The 24,555-nt window shown below is 34.4% G+C and overlaps 1 protein-coding gene across 1 annotated transcript; it reads left to right on the forward strand.

Annotated features, from left to right (window-relative positions):
• LOC127873562 (dynein axonemal assembly factor 11-like) lies at window positions 1–20,822 on the forward strand. The gene is made up of 17 exons (XM_052417438.1): window positions 1–95; window positions 5,122–5,215; window positions 7,935–8,008; window positions 8,255–8,332; window positions 8,701–8,797; window positions 9,011–9,086; window positions 10,241–10,291; window positions 10,966–11,025; window positions 12,182–12,306; window positions 12,925–12,990; window positions 13,558–13,650; window positions 14,555–14,632; window positions 14,861–14,926; window positions 18,704–18,773; window positions 19,124–19,219; window positions 20,162–20,256; window positions 20,564–20,822. The coding sequence occupies exons 1-17, from the start codon at window positions 86–88 to the stop codon at window positions 20,748–20,750; spliced, it is 1,416 nt and encodes a 471-aa protein (XP_052273398.1). The 5' UTR covers window positions 1–85; the 3' UTR covers window positions 20,751–20,822.
• The last annotated feature ends 3,733 nt before the right edge of the window (window positions 20,823–24,555 follow it).

Below are 24,555 nucleotides of genomic sequence, written 5' to 3' on the forward strand. Positions count from 1 at the left end.
AACCAAAATCGGTGGATGTAAACAAATATACATGTTTTGATGTGTTTTCATGTTATCGAATATTCTGGTGTTTTGATATATTAAAATGGTTCGAAACAAGTTAAATTATGTGACATGCGCACAGAAAAACTAAGATCACATCTTATCTCATCAATTTAATTGATCAAAAGATTAATTTCATTTTGACGATTTTACAAGTTGATTGTTGTTTAACATGTTTAAATTACAGGCAAAATCAGAAGCCTGAGAAGGGACCTTTTACAATGTATGCGTTCCCTTCGAGCAAAAACTGAAGAGATGAAGCATGTTTTCAGCAAAACAACAACAAACTCTAATTTTCAAATGTTAGTTAAAACGCTGAACATTTTCCCAATACAGAGGGACCCGGCCCAATTCCCAAAATGGTGAAAAAACACTGATTACCTTATTTAAGTATTTGTAACCTGCTTCCCTTCATAAATACTGTTTACAACCCAAACATCTTTTTACAAGACATATTTTTGTTTAGATTCTCTGTTGTTCTATTAAAGCACAAGTTAAACATAATCACTGTTTAATAAATATTTTAAATACTTAATTGAATAAATTGAATAAAATGATCTAAACTTATTTGACAAGTCCTAATATAAAGAATTAAACTTTCTAAGGATTAAAAAGCCTTATACACCCTTTTAGTAGAGACAAGCATGAGAATCTCATGCACAAAAAGGCGGCAACTGCCTTATGTTAAAAGGACCCATACAAAAGTAATCTATACATTGAATAAATATTAAAATAATCCAGTATAGACTAAAACGGTTTATAGCTTATAGTAAAGTTTAACTCTAGTTAAGTTGTGAAAACAGCCCTCCTGTGTATTAAATAAAATGCACAAGTGATTCAACATGTACACAGGCTTAGATAACCTTAATTTAATAATTTGAAACAATTGCAGAATAAGATCTATAATGTATAACAATAGTAGACTGATAATAGAATGTTAATCTTAATAGTAAAGACTAGATTTAATACTAAATTATATAAGACTCAGGGGTGTAAAACTTTGCTAAAAGCCACTCGCCCTGCAGGGCCACCAGCTTGAAAAAGGAGGAAGCCCATACTGATTTTGTGGTTGCCCTGCATTTTTCACAGCAAATATGTATAATGAATATTGTATTTAAAACAAATTACAATACAATTGGTTACTTGACAAGCTATTCTATCTATCTATCTATACTGCCAACTGCTCTGTCGAGCATTATAGGCAGAGGGACATTATCGAGTCCGTTTCCTGGGAAAAACCAGTACTAGGTGTCTATGGAGGAGATAATGAGAACGCTCCCCGAGTGGGATTCGAACCCACGAACTCCCAATCGCTAGGCGGGCACCTCATCCACAACACCACCGCGATTCAAATTATGATTCTAATTATGTCTGTAAACATTAACCATGTGTTGACTAGTGTAAATAAACAATATGGCCAAAAATAACCAAGTGTTTTACCTTTTATTCACCGATTGTCCTATAATCATTCATGCATGGTGTCAGAAACATTTGGTGACACAATCAATTAAATTCGGCAAGTCAAAATTGTCACTTTTCAATAAAACTATCCAGTTTGAAACGTATTACTGACGTTTTCTTTTTGACTCCTCGTAATTTCTTTGTTCTAGCTTTCGTTTGTTTATTTGGTCAGATTTTGGTATATCTTTATTATCCTAACAACTATTCACTCCTAAAAAGTTACGAATGTCAATTTGTTTCAACGACGACATAATGCGCGAATATAAACGGTGTCCCGATAAACATTACCCTACGCGCACTGCAGACTGATTAAAATTCCAGCATAAAGGTCAGTTTTTCTATCGTTATTAAACGACCGCACTGTCTATTAACTTGACAACCAGACTAGCACCTGTTACCTAATCAAAGCACTGGCTGATCTAGTTATGCGGTCGCCCGGTCGGGCGAGTATTTTGGAGATTCCATTCGCCCGAGGCTAAAAATAGTCGCCAATGCGAGCGGGCGACCGCTATTTTACACCCCTGAGACTGTAATGTAAAAATCATTCCTGCTACATATTCATGCCATGGCAATAAAAACAAATAAGAGAAAACTAAAATTTGTACACAATTTAAATTAATCTCAAAATACATGTATTCATCCTTAATTAAACCCGTCCCATTCAGATACACATTTGTAGTCCCTTACAAAATTGAATTAAATGTTAGACCTTTTTTTGACTTTTCTTTCGGGTGTGAGACAATTCACCCCCAAGACAATTCAACCCCTGGACAATTCACCGCAAGAATTTGATTTCCTTGGACAATTCACCCCCAAAGACAATTCACCCCCAAGACAATTCACCCCCAAGACAATTCACCTCATATTTTTATATTTGATTTTATTGTCATTTGCTTTTATCGTATTTGAAAATAAGTTGTGAGTAGATGTTTTGGGGTTATAACTTTGACTTTGCAGCACAATTTTGACATGAAAATAATAAATGCAGTATGTAAATGAAAGATAACATTGTGATTTTTGTCAACCGTAAATCTAGATTCAAAAATGGTGTGATATTTGCAAAAGTTAAAGTTATACTCGCTGGGCTGCCCAAATCTAAAGAAAAACTTAATATATATTTATATATCTGAAAACTACTAAACGTAGGCTTTCTAATGATATATAATTTGTCAAAATCGGCCAAGAAATGAAAATATAATTAAAAAAAGACGTTACAGTGGGTACATCAAAATGTATAACCTCCGCGCTTCGATGTACAATTATCGATAGCTACCGGTCACTTGACTAAGTTACGACAAGGTTAAATGCGCGGGGGTAAAACATAAAATGTTTATTTTTTGTGTTTAACGCGCTATAAATCCATTATTAACAACGGAAATATACTAAAAGTTATATTTTTTTGAAAGAAGAATTAATAAGCAACAAGATAACGTTTAAAGCAATAAAATCGGATGATTAGTTTTTGCATAAAATTGAATTTACTACAGTAAGGGTCAAATACTCGATTTCACTCCTGTCAATATACGCTCCGTGTCAATATACGCTCTGTGGTTCAACGTAGGAATAATTTTTAATTGAATTCAAAAGTTATCATTTGTTGTTTTACATAACATAATATAACAACATTCGTTAAATAATAAAATACTGTTCGTCAGAGAAAGTATTCCCATGGAAAAAGAAAATTGGGTATACTTTGTAAAAAACAATACAATGTAATGATATCAAACATTAATACTTGGCTTAATTTTCAACAAGAAATGGCGCCGCAGATGCCGACGCGTATCCCCACGCCGCATGTTTGACCCAGGGGCGCCCCAGGGTTGGTAATGGGGCCATGCATAGTTGAGATTGACCATATTGTCATAAGAGAAGTTCAGTATCAATTAGAAGTAAATCGGTGTAAAAATGAAGAAGTTACAGTAAAAGGCAATTTTAGGTGGGTGTGGCCTATGTGGGCGGGGCACCCCAGGGTTGGTAATGGGGCAATGCATAGTTGAGATTGACCGTATTGTAATTAGAGAGGTTCAGTATCAATTTGAAGTGAATCTGTGTAGAAATTAAGAAATTATAGTAAAAGGCAATTTTGGGTGGGTGTGGGCTATTTGGGCGGGGCGCCCCAGTGTTGGTAATAGGGCCATGCATAGCTGAGATTTACCATATTGTCAAAAGATAGGTTCAGTATCAATTTGAAGTGAATCGGTGTAGAAATTAAGAAATTATAGTAAAAGGCAATTTTGGGTGGGTGTGGTCTATGTGGGCTGGGCGCCCCAGGTTTGGTAATGGGGCCATGCATAGTTGAGATTGACCGTAGTGTCATAAGAGAGGTTCACTATCAATTTGAAGTGAATCAGTCTAGAAATGAAGAAGTTAATGTAAAATAACCTTAAAAATGAGTGAAAATCTCTGACCCGGCCCAACCCCAACCCCCATAACTTTTGACCCAGGGGTCAGATCAAAATTCAAAATAGTGCAGGGTCGCACATATGCTCAAAGCTACCATGTGTGTAAGTTTCAAGGGTGTAGTGCTAATAGTGTAGGAGGAGATAGTGGCCAGGACGGACAGACAGACAGACGGCGGAGATAACCACAATATCCCCACGTTTTCAAAAATTATCCCCATTAGTTATGTTTTTTACCAATCTGCTGTTTAAGTATGTAATAAAAATCCATTGGCTTTTAAGGAAATTTTCTGAATCATGATAACACATTTTTGTCTAAGTGTGGATTGAAAGAGCATTATGAGCAAAAGCTATATCAATCAAATGTGCAATTCAATACCTCTGAAACATTGTTTAAGTTAAATATGTTTACTATCTCAGCCATTTCTCATGAAATTATGCTCATCTTTTGTTGATCCTCCAATTGGCAAGTATAACCCTTTCAGTGCGGGAACCGAATTTTGAAGGCCTTTGCAAACAGTTTGGATCCAGATGAGACGCCACAGAACGTGGCGTCTCATCAGGATCCAAACTGTTTGCTATTCTGATAATATTCTTTGAAAAAAATCGAAGAAAATGCTAATTTTAGAAATTCAGCAGACAACATTTTAGCAGACGACAAATTTCCCAGCATGCAAAGGGTTAATCTGATTTACTGTACATATGGGTTTGCAGCTTCATTTCCTGAACATGTTACACAACAATTTCATACAGTTTTATGTTTTGTAAAATAGGTAATTAGTATAGATTTCTTTTTAAATGGTCTACAGTATAAGTTGTTTATGTTTCTTATCCAGTCATAAAAAGTCCCAAATAATTTAATTTTCCAATGTAAATACAGTGATTTTATTTGTTGCATATGAAGATGTCGAAACAATATTTTCTGTAAATTATGAGAAAGTATCATTTTCTTACTTTACAAACATGCACACAAAAACAAAACCAAAACAAATGATATAATTTGACTGTACTGTTTCCATGTTTTTGTCAACAAGTAACCAATGTTTAGGGGATAACTTCGCAGTCTCATGATGAACCTACAAATCTTCAAACCAAGAAACAGTAGCAGTTTTTTATATTATAGTGAAACTTAAATGTTCAACAATTGTTACCTTGAGGCCAAATCATTAGAATGACCACACAAATGAACATGTAAAATGTAACGTTTTTTTACTTTCAGTAACTGAAGATCTAGTACGGAGAAAGTCTGAACACAATGAACGAGAGATATTTTCACTAGAAGAATTATCATTGCACCATGAGAATATTGAAAGGTATTATACTTAGTATTAAGCAGTCTTAACATGGATTGTATGAAAACATACATTGGCCAAACATACCAAGTTAGGCCAAAAATATGATGTTCATTACCAATGAAATAGCTGAAACAAAAAGGTTAGGTATTAAGGTATGTGTTAAATACAGGTTTTTCTCTTATATAATATTGTTAAATGACCAAAATTTTTCCAATTTAATTTAGCGGATAGGCTCAAATGTTAGGTATTAAGGTATGTGTTAAATACAGGTTTTTCTCTTATATAATATTGTTAAATGACCAAAATTTTTCCAATTTGATTTAGCGGATAGGCTCAAATGTAGCAAAACAATCTTAAATAGGTCAGTCAGGTAAGTAGGAACAAATTACTTTTAAGCCTGGTAGTGAAAACATAAAGAGGTTAGACAGTACAGTAAATACTCTAAGTTTTCCAACACTACATTTTTTTTTGTCTAATTTTCAGGCCCTTTATTCTACAAAGCTATTTAACCAGAATTCTACCTGGTTGGGCCTATCTGGTGACACTTTAATTAATACTGCGTTTTATCAACCTTATTAAGTTCATAAAAGCCTGCAGACCAATGCCTTAAGACAGTGGACTATTATAGTTGAGCTATTGGGTAAATACATGTAGCTATGTATGCGGTTAATATCAATTGCTTAAACTAACAGCTTTAAGTGAAACATACATACAAATTCATGTGTTCTTAAAGGCGTGTTATTTTATGTGCTATTATTCATTGAAACAATTTACGCTCTGCAGATTTCATATCTCTATCCAATAGTCAATACAATATTTTTGGAGTGTCTCGAAATTTTTAAACACCTGTATTTTGTGTCGCTTCATTTTCAGAAACATGATTTTTTATGCCCCCCTTCGAAGAACAGGGGATATATTGATTTTCTGGTTGTTGGTCCGTCGGTCAGTCAGTCTGTCTGTCTGTCGCTAGGTCGGTCTGTCAGTAGATAATTTCTTTTCAGGTCAATAACTCATCAATGAATTGACCGATTGGCTTGATACTAAACATGTGCAATGGCTTTGGACAGTAGATGACCCCTATTGAAATTGCGATCACTGGGTCAAGGTCACTGTCACAATAAGTGTGAAAAATGTTTCCAATCAATAACTCGTCAACAAATTTACCGATTGGCTTGATACCTTCCATGTGCATTAGCCTTGGACTGTAGATGACCCCTTTTAAAATTGGAGTCACTAGGTCAAAGGTAAAGGTCACTGTGACATTAAGTGTTAAATTGGTTTCCGTTTAATATGTCATCAAAGGATTGAGTGATGGGTGTCAACACCCTGTTTGCGGGGGGCATCTGTGTCCGACTTCGGAGCTCTTGTTTTCATAGTTTTTGTATCTTAATTTTTGGGAACAATTTTATTTGTTATCTTTATGTGTTAGAAAACTTATGAGTAATTACGGTATCTTTGGCTTACCTAATAGAAAGTGTTTGAAGATTTTAAATAACCGATTTTATGTTGTGACATAATACTTCTTTTTTTTTAAGTACTTCATGTATTTATATAATTTTTTAAATATTTATGCCCCCCTTCGAAGAGGAGGGGGTATATTGCTTTGCTCATGTCGGTCTGTTGGTCTGTCTGTCGGTCGGTCTGTCGGTCCGTCCACCAGGTGGTTGTCAGACGATAACTCAAGAACGCTTGGGCCTAGGATCATGAAACTTCATAGGTACATTGATCATGACTCGCAGATGACCCCTATTGATTTTGAGGTTACTAGGTCAAAGGTCAAGGTCACGGTGACCCGAAATAGTAAAATGGTTTCCGGATGATAACTGAAGAACGCTTAGGCCTAGGATCATGAAACTTGATAGGTAGATTGATCATGACTCGCAGATGACCCCTATTGATTTTCAGGTCACTAGGTCAAAGGTCAAGGTCACAGTGACCCGAAATAGTAAAATGGTTTCCGGATGATAACTCAAGAACGCTTAGGCCTAGGATCATGAAACTTGATAGGTAGATTGATCAGGACTCACAGATGACCCCTATTGATTTTGAGGTCACTAGGTCAAAGGTCAAGGTCACAGTGACCCGAAATAGTAAAATGGTTTCCGGATGATAACTCAAGAACGCTTATGCCTAGGATCATGAAACTTGATAGGTAAATTGATCATGACTCGCAGATGACCCCTATTGATTTTGAGGTCACAAGGTCAAAGGTCAAGGTCACGATGACCCGAAATAGTAAAATGGTTTCCGGATGATAACTGAAGAACGCTTATTCCTAGGATCATGAAACTTGATAGTTAGATTGATCATGACTCGCAGATGACCCCTATTGATTTTCAGGTCACTAGGTCAAAGGTCAAGGTCACGGTGACCCGAAATAGTAAAATGGTGTCCGGATGATAACTCAAGAATGCTTATGGCTAGGATCATGAAACTTCATAGGTACATTGATCATGACTGGCAGATGACCCCTAATGATTTTCAGGTCACTAGGTCAAAGGTCAAGGTGACAGTGACAAAAAACATATTCACACAATGGCTCTCACTACAACGGAGAGCCCATATGGGGGGCATGCATGTTTTACAAACAGCCCTTGTTTAATATTATTTTACACGTCCCCTTCTGTTTGATGAACAATTCATGCTTAGTAAGTATTACACCATTATACCATATTACACCATTATACCATATTACACCATTATACCATATTACACCATTATACCATTTTTATTTCAGGATTGAAAATATTGACAAATGGTGCAAGCATTTAAAGATTTTGTATCTACAAAGTAATTTGATTCCTAAAATAGGTAAGAACAATTTGGTTTTTATTTCAGTTCAGTTAATATCTTAGAAATAAGTATTTCACAGAATCAACCTTTCTTCATATGTGTTCTGTTGGAATTGAATGTATGTTTTAGAACTCATTCTTATTCAATATTTAGTGAAGTCTAAGAATAAAATATTGAACTGAATTCAATGACAATACATTTTCAGAATTGTATAAACTTTTCTTTGCATTTATGATTTTGAATGAAATGTTATTTTATTTTCAGAAAATGTTGGAAGATTAAAGCAATTAAAATACCTAAATTTGGCTTTAAATAATGTAGAAAGAGTAGAAAATTTAGAAGGTGAGAAATACAATACCTTAATATCAGCTTAAATTTTAATCTATTTATAATTAGATTGTAGATTGAATAAGGGTTCACCACCAGTATAATGAGCACATCTATTATAAAATTCTCTGATTCATGAAGTTTCTAAATTTACAAACTATTAGGAACCATATTTATTTGAAAGAACCCAAATACATGTATCAATGTTTACCAAATAAGATAATGAGCTTGTTTATTTTTTAAATGTATTTATGCACACATATAATACAAACATCACCCTGGTTTTAATGTGCGCAGTGCTCGAATGTAACATTAACGAATGATAGTAATGCAAGAGGCTTACTGGTAATTGACTTTGTTGATGTTTGATACTTGTTTTTTAGGTTGTGAATCATTAGAAAAGTTGGATCTCACAGTGAACTTTGTTGGTGAACTCACTAGTATTGACAGTTTAAAGAGTCTTGTATTCTTCAGTGAATTGTAAGTACCGAATAATTTCTTCTGATTTGTTTTTCTCTTAAGATACATTAATACATAATATATTTGTTAGCAAAATGGCAAACATAAACCCATTTAAATCCGTTTGTTCTTTAAATGACATTAAATAATAATGAGGTTTTTGTTGAAATTGTATAATGATTGCATAGTTCAAACTATGAAATTACGAATATTGATGTGCTTGCCTGTTTCCAGATATCTCACAGGAAATCCATGTAGCCAGTTTGAGGGATATAGAGATTATGTCATATCTACACTACAAAACTTAAAGGTAAAATAGATCACATTGTAGAGATTTAATAATAGCTTCCCTACTAAACAAAAAGGCAAATTACATTATGTTATTATTATGTACAGTTGTCTGCTGTGTGAGAATCCTATGTTAGGTGATAATTTAGGTTCAAAATATCCCTAGTTCTAAAGCCAATAAACTCAATGTGTCATTACTGGTGGTCCAAACTTGTTTGTTCCTAGCGATTGGGTTTACTGACATTTTTATACCATCCCCCACTGTAACAAAGTACAGGGGAGTTTACTGGATGTTTCTATGTCTGGCCTTCAAAACAAACTTGTCTGACAAAGTTCTCATACTACGGAATACCGTTAGGGCCATTGTGGGTACACATTAAAATCCAGAGGGTGAGAAGGCGAGAACGCATGGGTACGATGACGAGAATGCGACAATACGATGAAGAGAGTGCAACAATACGATGGAGAGAATGCAAGAACGCGATGGTGAGAACGCGATAGTACGATGACGACAATGGGACAGTGTGATGACGAGAGTGCCACAATACAATAGCAACAGCAATAGTACGATGGCAGCAATGCAAGAATGCGAGAGTAAGATGACGAGAATGCCACAATACGATGGGGACAGTGTGACAATACGATGGCAAGAATGCCAGAACGCGATGGCGAGAATGCGATGATACGATGGCGACAGTACGATATGACTATCGCATTGTCGCTATTGTACTATCGCACTGTCGCCATCGTATTGTCGCATTGTCCCGTTGTCTCGTCATCGTACTATCATGTTCTCGCATTCTCGCCATCGTATTGTCGCAGTGTCATCATTGTATTGTCGCATTTTGTCATTGTACTCTCACGCTCTGGCATTCTTGCCCTTTGGATTTAAATGTGTAACCATGATGGCCCTAACCATATTCCGTACATACGTAGTTGCATTCATCATTCCTTGTACATGTAATTTTCCATAAAAATCAGTTTAAGTATAAAATAATTTTCTGCCACTTAAAATATGATAAATGTGTATTTATATATCGTCATTATGTCTCTGATTGATGTGCATGTTTTTTTGCTTTAATGCATCCTTAGTATTTATGTTGTTTTTGGACATTTTTGAATTGACGGGCTTTAACTAAATATAGAGGCAAATAGAGGTTGCTAATAATTTTTCAGACCCTAGATGGAACACCAGTTGAGAGATCTGAGAGAATTATAGCTACACAGGTATGCATTTCAGAGGTCCTCACAAGATGGGTATCTGTGTTAAATTTGTATTGAATAGATCGAATCATGCATGAATTACAACTTTTTTATGATTACACCTTTTAAAACTTTGAATAGTGAAAGAGTGACATCATCAATCCAGACTTTGAATTCTGAAAACTGTTTGCATTTATGATGCTCTCATTAAAACCTTTGAAGAGAAAGTTTAGCAGGAGCAAATCAATACATGTACGTTCTGATGTGAATAGGGTAAGAAAAACAAGCAGTTGATATATATTACACTGTATATGAATGAAACATTTATGAGTGACAAAAAATGTATGTATAAGTATTACTAGTATTGCACTTTATATTCACACCGGAAGTGTAGCTTTTTGTGCTCAATTGTTAAACAATAATTTGAGTCGCGTTCTGAGAAAACTGGGCATAATGCATTTGCGTAAAGTGTCGTCCTAGATTAGCCTGTGAAGTCCGCACAGGCTAATCAGGGACGACACTTTCTGCCTAAACTTAATTTTTGGTAAGGAAGGACTTCCTTGAAACTAAAAATACCTTAAAAGCGGAAAGTGTCGTCCCTGATTTGCCTGTGTGGACTGCACAGGCTAATCTGGGATGACACTTTCCACACATTCATTAAGCCCTGTTTTCTCAGAACAAGACACATTTTATTTCAGAACTATGGAGTAATCCGAGCCAGAATTGTTCAACAACAGATTGAATATAAAAAGAAACGGGTAAACAATACACTTACTGATATTTTTGGTACTTTTTTTGTCGGGACAGATAATTGCCCATTTTTGGTGATGTTTTGTATGCAAATTGTCCCTGTTGTTATTACTAAGTAAGAAAAATTGCATTCATGTATTAACGTTAATTGAACTTTTTAGCTCACCTGAACACTTGGTATTCATCGGGAGCCTTTAGGACACCATGTTGTCTGGTAACCGTCAGTGCGTTCTTAAATTTTTCTCTTGATGAGTTCTACTCCTGAACAGCTCAACAGAGTATAATGGAACTTTTAAGGAATGATCCTTTAATTAGGTGACCCTCTTTTATAGTTTTTCAAATTTTCTTGGTCTACCTTATAATGAAGGATATTAAATGAGTAAACAATTTAAAACTTAACTTTTTTATTCTCTGAATGTTAACTGTCAGGGCTTTAATATTGGAGTGGAACATAGTTAAGTGGTCCTCTATTACGTTGTTCAAGTCATTGTCAAAGCCCTAGAGAACACATGATTTTATATAAACTGTATAAACATGACTTGTTCTCTTAAATTTAAATTTAAAAATATTTGGAATGTATCATGGTATGATAGTCGTCTACCAAGTTTTTTTAAATGATGCCCCTGTGGTTAAAATTTGCCCCTTCCACTGGATATGTTGTATATAGTGAACACTTAATTTTTTTTAATCTGAAACTGCTCGACCCAGAATTTTGTTTTTTTAGCATATAACATTGTATAGTGGTCCTCTTATTAATTTGGTCAAATAATGTCCACTTGGGTCACAATTACTTCCAACATTGGATTAACTTGTTTTCATGATATTTCTGCTTAGTTTGAATTTATTTTGAAAACATGGTTAACAGGGGAAAAGTGAATTTCCTTTTATGGCTGTAGTGAAACACTGTAAAGGCAAGAGGGATGCAATTTTCCTTATTCAGCTATAATGAACATTTTTAAGTTGCATTGTTTTGTTTAATATTTATGAAACTGGTTCAGAACATTTGTTGTTACCATAGCTTAGAAAGTTCCAAAATGATTTCGGAAATATCATGAAAGCTGCACAAAACAGTTCAGCTCTCCAAAGTCTAAGGTGAGCGAAAGAGGGCCTATTGGCCTCTTGTGCGATATCATAATAAACTTAGTATTGTTATCGCCTTACCAGGATAAGGAGAGAGAAGAGGCAAGAATAGCATTAGAAAAGGAAGATCAAGAGAAGGAAGCTGCAAAAGCAGAGGCCGAGAAAAAGCTAGGCTTTGATGGCACCTGGTACACTGATATTAATGCAGAGTAAGGTTGTACCTGACAGATGTTTTTGATGATATGTTTTCTTGAGACCTTCTTTGGGTTGTTAGGTACACGAGCCACACTCAGGGAATATGCCGCTTAGTGCATGTGTGTAATACGCTGTCCCAGATAAGATTATGCAGTCCGCACAGGCTCATTTGAGACAAATGAAACCTTTGGCGTCTGTGGAATATTTTTTTGTAAAGGAAGTTTCTCGTAAACAAAAATCGAGTCTGGGAGGAAAGTGTTGTCCCTGATAAGCCTGTGCGGAATTTGCATGCTGGGAAATTTGTCGTCTGCTAAAATGTCGTCTGCTGAATTTCTAAAATTAGCATTTTCTTCGATTTTTTTTCAAAGAATACTATCAGAATAGCAAACAGTTTGGATCCAGATGAGACGCCACGTTCTGTGGCGTCTCATCTGGATCCAAACTGTTTGCAAAGGCCTTCAAAATTCGGTTCCCGCACTGAAAGAGTTAACACACGTGCATGAAACCCTGTTTTCCCAGTGCGAGGCTCATAGAAAGATTGTAAATGTTATGTTTGATGTTCACTGTAGAAGAATCTAGTAAATATTAATAAAATTAAATCATATTTTTTATTCGTTTAATTTGTTTTTCAGAGATAAAGAAAAACGTGCCAAGAAACAAACAGAGGAGGCAGAGGAAGAATTTAAAAAGGACAAAGAGTAAGAAATACAGATGGTATAATATAATATAATAATTTATTTCTGTTTATTGAACAAGAATACTGTCTTATACGAGCTGCACTCTTTGAAAATGGACTAAATGCTTGAACATAAAGTGTTGTCCCAAATTAGCCAGTGCACTTTGCATACAAAAATCAGGGACAACACTTTCCGTGTCAATGGTATGTTTCGTTTTAAAGTAGTCCTTTCTCAGCCAAAATCCAGTCTGGGCGGAAAGTGTGGTCCATGATTAGCCTGTGTGTACTGCACCGGCTAATCTGGAACAACTCTTTTTGCACAGGCATTAACCCTTTCAGTGCTGGAACCGAATTTTAAAGGCCTTTGCAAACAGTTTGGATCCAGATGAGACGCCACAGAACGTGGCGTCTCGACAGGATCCAAACTGTTTGCTATTCTGATAGTATGCTTTGAAAAAACCCGAAGAAAATGCTAATTTAAGAAATTCAGCAGATGACATTTTAGCAGACGACAAATTTCCCAGCATGCAAAGGGTTAAGCCCTGTTTCTCCCAGAGCAAGACTCGTATGGATTTGTTCTTATTATCAGGTTCTGGGACACCAAGTCTGTGTTTAGTCCAGAGGAGCGATTGAAGGCCCACAAGAAACTGGAGGAGCAGAAAGACAGAGACAGGAAACGAGAGTAATCACTCCTTTTGTTGTTTAATTTGCTCACTTCTTTACGCATACTACAAACTATTTGTAATTCACGAAAAACTATTGTTTTGCTGCCCTCAAAGATATACTGTTGGACTTGATAAAGTTTGTGAACTGAATTGTGCAGAATTTTTGTGACTGACTGCGACTCTTTCGACTTAAACTGGTCTTGCGATTTTATTACCAGTTGAAAACTGATGCTGCAATTTTATTACCAGTTGAATACTGATACTGTGATTTCATTGCCAGTTGAAAACCTGTATAGCGATTTTATTACAAGCTGCAAACGGTTATAGCTGCAATAGTTTTTTAATAGAACAAAAGATCAGTTTTAATCAGTTCCATATTACCCATTAGGCAGAGTATTCAACTGCCTATGAGCCCTGCAACTTTAAGTGGCCCCATAAGACCATCTCGTTAGAATTTTACGGACTGAACATTGACTACCTATCGTAGATCTTTCTTTAAGTTTCATATTTTTTTCTGGATAAATAGTTTTATATGTAAATATAGAGACTACATGGACTGTTTATTTAAATTCAGGTTTTATAGTGACATTTTATACCTTTTAAAGGATATTGCCACATTTTCTTTCTTGCCAGCCTTGGCATTTAAACTAGTGAAATCAATTGGGAAAGGGCTCTATTAGGTACTAAGCCAACTAGTGGCCCGGGGCCCCAACAGTTTTACTGCTTATGGGCCTCAACGGTGCTAATCCTGCACTGGTTTCAATAAAAGCTTGTATGCTTATTAAAACATGGTATTTTGCTCAAGTACATTAAACTTTTATGTGGTTGGTATTTAATACCTATATTCTGAAACATTTCAATGTAAATGTATCACATGTATTATCTATAGATTTATTTATTTACAAGTGTTTATTGTTTCAGAGACGCTAAAAACCCTCCAAAGCCTCCCCGGCGACTGTTTGCAGACGACGGCCGTCCATTGAATGTCAATGAACCCAAGTATTCAATTTATATTTACACATATTTATCAAATTATGTGGTTTCGAAGGTTTGTTTATGTCATTTTATTTTCCCTGTTGGTGTAAATAGAACAAAATAATTGATCCAAAACAAGAAAAAGCATCTAAAACATTGCCAGACAACGTTTAAATTATTTGTAATAGCCTCTAAAATTGAATCATTTTTAAAGCACGCTATGCCAATACTGCAGATTTCCATTTTTTACAGAATCAACTTCAAGTTGACTGAAGACGAAACAGGGAACTCCTATCTTTTGGATTACCAATGCTACAAGTATGCAATCTAGCTTGTTTGAACTGCATCATGGGAAATTGTGTTAAAGGCCGCACGTGGCCAACATAGGTCTAGAACAGCTTGTGTATCAGTTTAGTCAGGTCAAGAACTAACCTTTCCGCTTATAATACCACTATACCTTGTGTTACGTTATAACAGACAGGGTAGCTCCTGACCAGACTGCGCGGATGCAATGGATGATCTAGATATAGGCTGACTGCATATAGTATTTTCGCATGACGCGGGTCTAATTTTTCCTAGTATTTAACATCCAGGTTTTTGAGCAGGCTATGAATAATTGCTTGTACCCATGATTTAGTAAACTGGGCTTTCGAAGTTCAACATAAGCTTAGAGCCTTATTGGAACCAGTAGTTAAAATTGGCCTCATCGCTTTGGTGATTTGAAACGTATCAAAGACACATTTACAGCATAGTCTTTTGAAAGTGTTGAGTAAATAACCTTAACCTCATTGACGTTGTCAATTAAATAAAGCTGTTGTCAAGAGAGTGCAGATGGTATAATTTGAAAAGTGGATTGAAATATTCATTGCCTTTATCCCTGCATGCATGAGGAAACTGGTGCTTATTCAGTTTCACATTTATGCTTGGAAAGTCGTCGAAGGCTGGAGTTATTAGCCATTACTAAGGGAAGTTACTGCGCGTGGACCAGTTTATCGATATGAAAACCACATAACAGGGCTTGAACGGCACATGAATCGCCTTGTTAATACACGATTTCTCCCGTTTAAGCCCTCCTTTTGCCAAGTTTCTGCGCCCCGCCAGAGGGCATTATATATAGAGTTTATGCAATTATGAGATAGAGGATATTTGTCGGATTCGGTGGATTATCGATTTTGATTCACGAGTGATCACAGAGCCACGAGTGAAAATATATATTTTCTATGATCAAAAGTGAATTAAAATCGATATTCCACCGAATACAACACATTTTCTTTTTATTGTATGCTTTTTTTTTACAGTATATATACATTGTTAAAGAGTTTAAATAAAGAATTTCGCTGGGATAATGACGTCATTTCGTCAAAAACTGACGTAATTTCACAGTAAACAATGAAAATTATCGATAATTTTCACTGATATTTCACTGTTTGAAACAGTGAAATTATCAGTTTTAATTCACTGATATTTCTCTATAAACCACCGGAAAGCATAAAATAAAACAAAATAACTGTACATCTAATAGGATGGGCACTTTCAATTCTTCATTTCTTCTACAATATACAAATGCTTTAATTGACATGCGAATAAGCTTTCAGACGTAATTAAAAAAATAAACATTTATTATTGATATTGACACTTAAAATAGTTTTATTGATTATAGTGTTTTTTTCTGGGATTCCAAACTATAATTAAGCTATTTATAGGTGTTTGCTATTTTATCTTTTTTTTGAATAAATGTTGTGAAGAAAATAATAAATGTTAAATCGTGTTCTACATATTTTTTGTAAGCATGTCGCTAATTTTATTCCCATAAGTTTATAGAAAATTGACATGGAAAACTTCTTAAAATAAGCTTAGCGACAATTGGTCTTTGACTATTCTTTCAGGAATTGAATTGTATTCAGCAATTTCGTTCCCCAACAAACTTGCGTATTGTTCATTTCAATAATCATATACTATATATACTTGTCTGTCACGTAACATTGTTGGGGAGGTCCGGAGGTCTTGGGTTATCAAGCTATTTCCCCAGTGCCGCATTTGACTTCTCTATTGTTTGATTTTAATAGAGGGGTAACGCAGTTACCCTTGTTTATTTAGGAACACATTATATTAACGCACGGTATCTCACAGTAATTCCAATCATAAGTATTACAAGATAGATTATGGCCCTTAACTGTTTTTGTTTTAAATAAATGTATGTGTCATAGGATGTTAAAAAAACAGAACTTAAAATAATACTGTAACCTGTGTTTTAAAAACGTAAGCCATTTCAGTGGTATTGACTTTAGTGACACGTGTTCCCTTATTGTATGTGGTACAACAAACTGGATTTCGGTTGGAATATTTATGTCTTTAATGTAATTAAATAGATTTTTATTGCAACATTATAAAATGGGACTTGAGAAATATGCAGAATGTATACTTGATTTCACTTTTTATCAATGTCGCATTAAATTTTTTTGCAGGCTCAAAGATGTATACAGAGAAACCCCTTTATTTCCACGATTTATTATAATTTTCCATGTCGCCCGTATCGTATTCATAAAAAATATAATTAATTTCATGGTTGTACTATTGTACTGATTTTCTTTACGGCTTTCATGATGTATTGAACATAATTTTGTTTTATTATGAATGAATAAATGATGCAATTCCAATATTATGTACAAAAAACGAGTTTCGTATTTTAATATTTATAGAGCCTGTAGTATAATGTATTTAGTTATAATTTCAACAACGTTAATGGGTTCCGATTTTCAACAGTTTATGTTATACCAACATGAATATTTGTTTACTTAAGATTAGCGACACTTAATTTGCAACTATTTCTTCAGGAATTGAACTGTATTCAATGTTTTTATTTCCAATAAACGCGCGAAAACTATATAAACCTTCTGAAAGCACATATACTAAAATGTTCTGATATATTTGTTTTGAAAATGTAGTTATTGGGTATCAAAATGTGTTTTGTAGTTTGCATGGGATTCCAAACTCCTTAGTGTTGAAGGCTATAAATAGCCTGTTATCAAAATATAGCTGCATCGACTTTAGCATTTTTATAGCACTTAAATATAATCAAAAACTACTTATACATATAAATAAACAAACCATTTTTTTACCTAATTAGTGCATTTAATAAGACGAAAACATGGGTTCGCCGATAGTACATATTCATAATTCTTCCCGACACGTGATGATCGAATACGTATGCCTTTTATATTTTGTACATTTGCTCCTTTCGCGTTTAGTTTAAATGAATACCATTTTCATTTTGTTTTAATGTCACAGCAATTAGTCCAGTGTCCAGCCTTTAATCACTCTTTGAACAAATGCCGTTTCGAGCTTCATCCAAACATTTTATGCCTTTCATATTTTATGGACAAATAATGTGAATGTTTTGGCGTGGGTTTCCAACGTGTGCAATAATTGTGTTCTATATATAAATAAATATGTACTAATAAGTAGCAATAACATTAAAACATAACATGTCCACACAACCATTAATAATAAAAGCATAACGCAGTCTAAAAAAACGCAATTTTTCGAATTTAAAGTATTCTATTTCATGTACTATTTAATTTTATTTTTTTTAATGGGAAAGCCAGGCTATTTTATTAGACCATATCTCCAGCTTTATTGTATTACGTTTACTAACTTGAGTAAAGAAAAGTGAGAACTACTAGCATATATGTTCCTTAAATTGTGCAAACCGATTTGGGAGGTCCGGAGGTCTTGGGTTCTCAGCTATAAATTTCCAATTCCCCATTCGACCTTTTTTGTCCCCATAATGAATGAATTATTCATAAAGTATATTGAACAAATAAGCTAGTAAAGCCTTCAAGGATAGAGATTCTTTCACGATAAATATACTTGTATTCTCTGACCAAATGGCGGTTTTTGTCAAACAGATCTCTGCCATCATCAGAAAAGCAGCGACGAAACCTCCACTCTGTCGCTTCTTTTGTTAAATTTGGAAGAGTTTAAAAATCATCACTTATAGTATCTGTCCTCAAAAAAAGACGGAGTTCACTACAGGTGATATGATTTTTTTTGAACCGCCACTGTTTTTTGATATGTTTTATATTTATGTTCTAGGTATTTAGATACCAGTATGATAGATGTTGATGTTCAGCCGAATTATATACGGATAACAACAAAAGGAAAGGTAATTGATACACTGGAAATACTGACATATCTATTATAATTGTCAGATATGTATAGCAAGCCGGCCAAATCGTTTCCAATTGAAAGTAAAACGGACTTCTGTAAATATTTGTAAACAATAGTCATTTTGAGTTTTTTGTTCCGGTATATTTAGGTTGGATTTGAAAAAAGTTATTTTTCAAAAGTTTAATACAACAAACACGCATACAAGCATGTTACATGCTGAATATTTTTTGTATAGGCACTTGATGGGTATATACATTCATATACAATTGATGTAGTTTTATATTTCAAGAACTTATTTAAAATAAAATATTGGACAAAAAGTTAATAAATGAATGTTTATTGCAGACCTTCCAGTTGTGTTTAGAACAGGAGGTGAACGCTGATTCAAGCTCTTGTCAAAGATCCCAAATCACAGGACACTTGCTAGTTACCATGCCAAAGGTTTGATTTATTTTGTTAACGATATTGTTATCTTCTTAACTGTAATACTCAATCACGTTGTTTACATTTTGTTATTTATATTATTTAAAAAGCATTACAATCACAATTAATTGATTTGTATGAAGAAATACTTTTCATACCAATAGGAATATTTTATTATTATAACATGATAACGTATTGTATAAATAAGGAATAAAACATGACTGTGGTGTTCCGATTTGTATAGCATGAGTGGATTGTGTCAAGCTATACTTTTCTTGAGGTTGCGGGTCTACGATTGCTAATTTGCAATACAACCAATCAGGACACAACATTCATGTAGAGCGGTGGATTTCATTTATTCAATACATTATACTATAAAAAAGAAAACAGCAAGACAACGAAATAAATTATGTATTAATTTGGAATATGAAAATTGCATTATGTAGAACTAAACGAACATAGATGCCTGCCAGGATGTGATTGTGACGTACATTTTTGACGTCATTAAATTATTTTCTTTTTTCAAGCGAGTGAATATGGAAAATAATCTTAAAGTGTGTAATATGGAATTTCAATATTGACTTGAGTTTCACTTCTTTATATTTTTAACTATAAAAAAGACCTACGTATACGATTCCGGTTATCAATTGGTTTATAATACATAAATTTACTTAACTGCGCGGTAAATATGAATCATTTGAATAGACAAATACAGTATATTATTGTGTTAGAAAATATGTGTCAATACATAAAACACCTTTAATCTTTCATGCACCGTATTTAAACAATCATTTATATTTTACTATATATGTCTACAATTTTAACTTGGACTTTTCTAGCCATATATAATCATTCAAAAAGATTTGTAGCCATTCGTTGGCATTCAAGACATTAATATGAAGAATTTATGATAATTGAAAGTACTTGAGATAATATATTTACCATTAATTTCTGATACAGGCAAAGCAGATTGTCAAATCCTCACCAAAACCGGCGAAGACCAGCAATAACAACAAGGAAAATGAAAGCAATGAAACGCAAACTAAAACAAACCGGTAGGCACTTACAGTCGAGTTGGTTATTATTTATGTAGAGGATGAATTGTCATAGAAGTGTCAACGAATTTCCTCTTACCGACTGTTATGCACTGAATGGAAACAACAATATATACCCGTTCACGTACTAGCTAAATTTAAATATAGTTTCCACTTTTCTTTGGGAACAGAATGAAACATAGTTTAAAAAAATTGTGAAAATGCCTCATTCAAATGCAGTTATATCCTCACAGCTTCGAAATTTTATGTTATTTGCAACAACACACAATGCAAATTTGTTATAATTTGCTGATACATTAATTTGCAGAAAAAACATGGAGAAACTTGAGGTTGACGAGTCCGCTAGAAAGACAGTAGACATAGGCAATATTGTGAAGGAAAAGGGCGAGGTGAGTGTTCCTCCTCTTGGCTCCAAACCGCTCGGCAAAAAGCGGGAGGAGAAACCGTTGAGTGAAAACTTTGTGGACAATCCCGACGTGCCACCGTTGGAATGAGTTTTTGATCTTTGGAGCATATTACATGGATAATCTCAGTGCTATAACAGCTGAATAAAACGTTTGCCGTTTTGAGTGTTTAAAGTAGCAAATGGTTGCCCGTGTTTTCTGACAAAAATAGGTTAATGTTTTTAGCAAGGTTTATATACGAATTAATATTTTAACTCCAGTCCTTGTCATTGCCTATCTGATGAATTTGAAAAAAAGTTATCGTTAAAACTCAACCTGTGCCAACAAAATTACTTGTTCATTCATTTTCAGAAAATAAATTTAGGCCCGAAACTTAAACGGTTTTTGGAACCATCATCATTTAATGTTGCTCTACACTTGCTCTTTATTGGATGTAAACAACATGGTAAAAGTTAATCATTTTTATTTGCTGTGAACTGAAAATAATAATAATTGCAAAAATAGTGTTTTGTTAATTTTCAAAGGCAAACAATAATGTAAGTTGCCTTTTTCTTCGAGTCCATAATTGTTCACATGTTGTCGTGACTTGTACGGTCATCAATTAAAGTGCATTATTTTCCAGTTTGACAACATTCTTGTACTTGATCCGATTGCATGGATGTATATGAGAGCAGTGCACGACACCTGCTTGGTGAATGAGGCGGTTACTCAATATTAGTTAATATCTGTGATCATAACTAACGAACCATCATCTATCAAATTGTTTTTAAAATAAATTATGTGAACATCAACGTTTCCTTAAATGAAGGGTAAATATGACACTTCGTATAATCACATGTTCATATGACATAATTAACATGTCGCCGCCTGTCAATCAAATCCTTATCTTAGAATTGATCTACAAATCAGCGATCGACTAATCGGCGCGTTAGTTAGCAACGAACTGTCCGCCAATTTCTTAGACAAACTATGTCTAGGTTCACTTTTATTACAAAGAGTTTCTTTTGTTTTCCTCTTTAAAAACGTAAAACGGTTTCAATGGGGATTATGTAACTCGGACAATCGATATCCTGAAAGATTAGTTGGTGGCATTGAATATATAGCGTTTCCAAAGCCGAAAAGAGATCTTGAGAAGTGTTAGAGATGTATAAATGCATGCGGTCGCCCCCACGAACAACTGAACGTAAACACTGTCAAAGACAATTACAATATCTTTTTATCGAATAAACTAACAGATTCAAATAGTTAATGTTATCGATCTCATTATCACATAATAGTTCATGTTTTTTAATAGTTATATCAGTTACTAGGTGATTAATAGAAGCAATGTTCATCTGCATTACTTTAAGAGAAATAAAACAGCATGAAGCCTAATTCATGCCGTGTTTTATTTCTCTGATAGAAATGCACTTTATTGCCATTGTACATGTTATTAAGAGGTTACACGTGATATCTTATTTTAATAACGGTATCTACACATGTGGTGTCACCAATAAACGCTTTTAATCCACACTTGGAGATCGAATGCCTACCGGTAATTCTCTTTTTTTCAACGAGTTTCGTTTATTTTGTTTGAAAAAAATACGGAATTGAAGTATGACAAAAACGGTGTAAATAGGAATAATTTAACTCCAGAAAGATAAGTTACATTAATTAAATATATACCATCTCCAACGCGGAAATGCGGTCTTGACAAGAGCGAGTGGAAGCTTTAACGTGAAGAATTACCGAGATCACCCTTATAGAACATTAATTTATTTCAAAAACTGGACATGTCATGTAAGCAATAACTACGTATTATTAAGTATGAATTATATCAGGTATGCATGTAGAATAATAGAGAATATTGATACCCACTTTGCGTAACTTAACGAAATTCCCGTTATAAATCGAGTTTTTTGTGTGTCAGAAACATGTGAAAACGATTTTATGTTTCTATTTAAATAAAAACGTATCGATAAATGCCATTGTATAAGAGTTATAATTACTGATATAACCAATAAATGCGTTAACTTGTGGGAAGTCGGTACCTGCGCGAGCGTCTGATACTGGTAGCTTTACCGAATTCCCCTTCATACAACGCTACTTCATACAACGCTACTTTATATCAGACCATGACCAAACTGATTGTGTTGTCTTGCAATTTCAATTATAGTGATTGATAAATATCCCATAATATGTTTAATATTATTAATATCACTTTTATACGTAATAACATGTGGGATTTTGGTACCCACTCGGTGTCAGAAAGAACATTTAACTTCACAGAAATCCCAGTTTTAAAGCGCTATTTCGTGTCAAATACACGGGGGGGTGGTGTTTCGTTAATATTTTGTAAATAACATGGGTAAATACCGGTGAAGAAGTGTTAATATATTGCTAATACCACCATTACAGGTAGAGTATCAGGTTCGATTTCGGTAAGCGCGCAAGCGTATGAGAGCGTGTTTCATGTACCGAAAAACCCGTTATAAATAGCTGATGTTCTCTATAAACGTATATTTTTGCATTTGCAGAAAAACTACATGACACAAACCACTTTTACAAGTGTTATATGGTGTCCAAAAGTCCATAAAAATCATTAGGAATATCGAGTAAATCTATATGCAGTCTAAAGGCAAAGAAGCCATTTTGGTGTTAGCTTGTGTAGGTTTGCTACCCGCTGAGCCACGTGATTAAGTAGGCGACGCGATCATCGTCCAGGCGTCATGTCAATTGTCGCGCGCTGTTCAAAATAAACAACTTATAGAAATGGGTGAAAAAACTATTTAAACAACATATAAAATACATCTTTAATACGCACGTTAATGAATTATGTTTATGTTTGTAAATTTGCTATCACATACACATAAAATACCCGGTATAATGTTAGAAAGTGCACAGATTACTTCGAACCTTGCATAACAGTGACCTACCAGTCGGGCCGCAAAAGTTGGACGGATGTCAACGCAACGTCTTACGTCCATTTACGGTTGACTTGTTTGACACTATAATGTCAATATAAGGTCCTCAGTTATATGTACTTGTTACTTTATATATTTCGTACTTATTGAAAATACCCTCCAAAGTAAAGGCATAACTGGTATTAAGTTACGATAATTTATGATAACAGCTTTTGCAGATTATACTTTTTGATTGTAAACTGGAAATAAATATATATTTCATTGTGTTTGACTAACATTGGAGAACATAAAACCGTAATTTACCATTTAACCACGTTATGTTGGGACACACATCTTCAGTATTCAATGAAACAACTCCGCTGAATTAAGCGGCTTTAAGTACATTGCATTGTATGAATATATACAGATAATAGCTACATAACACATACATTTTTCTCGATACATCGGTTGCTATCTAGGATCTTAACGCGGTGATAAGTCTATTTCAGCCGATTATTTGACGATTGCTGTTTTACTGGTTGTCATGTGAATCTTAATTCGGTCAAATATGGCAGCGACATCAGTACTCGTATAAGCAGCTTCAGGGATTTATGCCCCGAAGGTGGGCGTATAGTGATCGCACTGTCCGTCCATCCGTCACATTTTTGCGTTTAGGTTTCGAAAAATGCTCATAACTTCTATGTCGCTTCAGATGTAACCTTCATATTTGGTATACATGTGTATATGGACAAGGACTTTCCATATGCAAACAAATTTTGACCACTTGACCTTGAACTTAGAGTCCGCGTTTAGGTTTGAAATCTGGGTTTAGGTTTCGAAAAAGCGTTTTTCGGGGGCATATGTCTTCCGATGGAGGCAGCTCTTGTTTATTAATGGGAAGTGATTGCATTCCAACCGATACGTTGGATGTAGTAGTGGGATGTAATAATCAACACACACAATATTATATGATTTATTAAAAAAAGAAATATACAACCAGATCCAAACAATAA

This window comes from Dreissena polymorpha, chromosome 3 (assembly GCF_020536995.1).
Source record: "Dreissena polymorpha isolate Duluth1 chromosome 3, UMN_Dpol_1.0, whole genome shotgun sequence".
Taxonomy (NCBI): Eukaryota; Metazoa; Mollusca; class Bivalvia; order Myida; family Dreissenidae; genus Dreissena; species Dreissena polymorpha.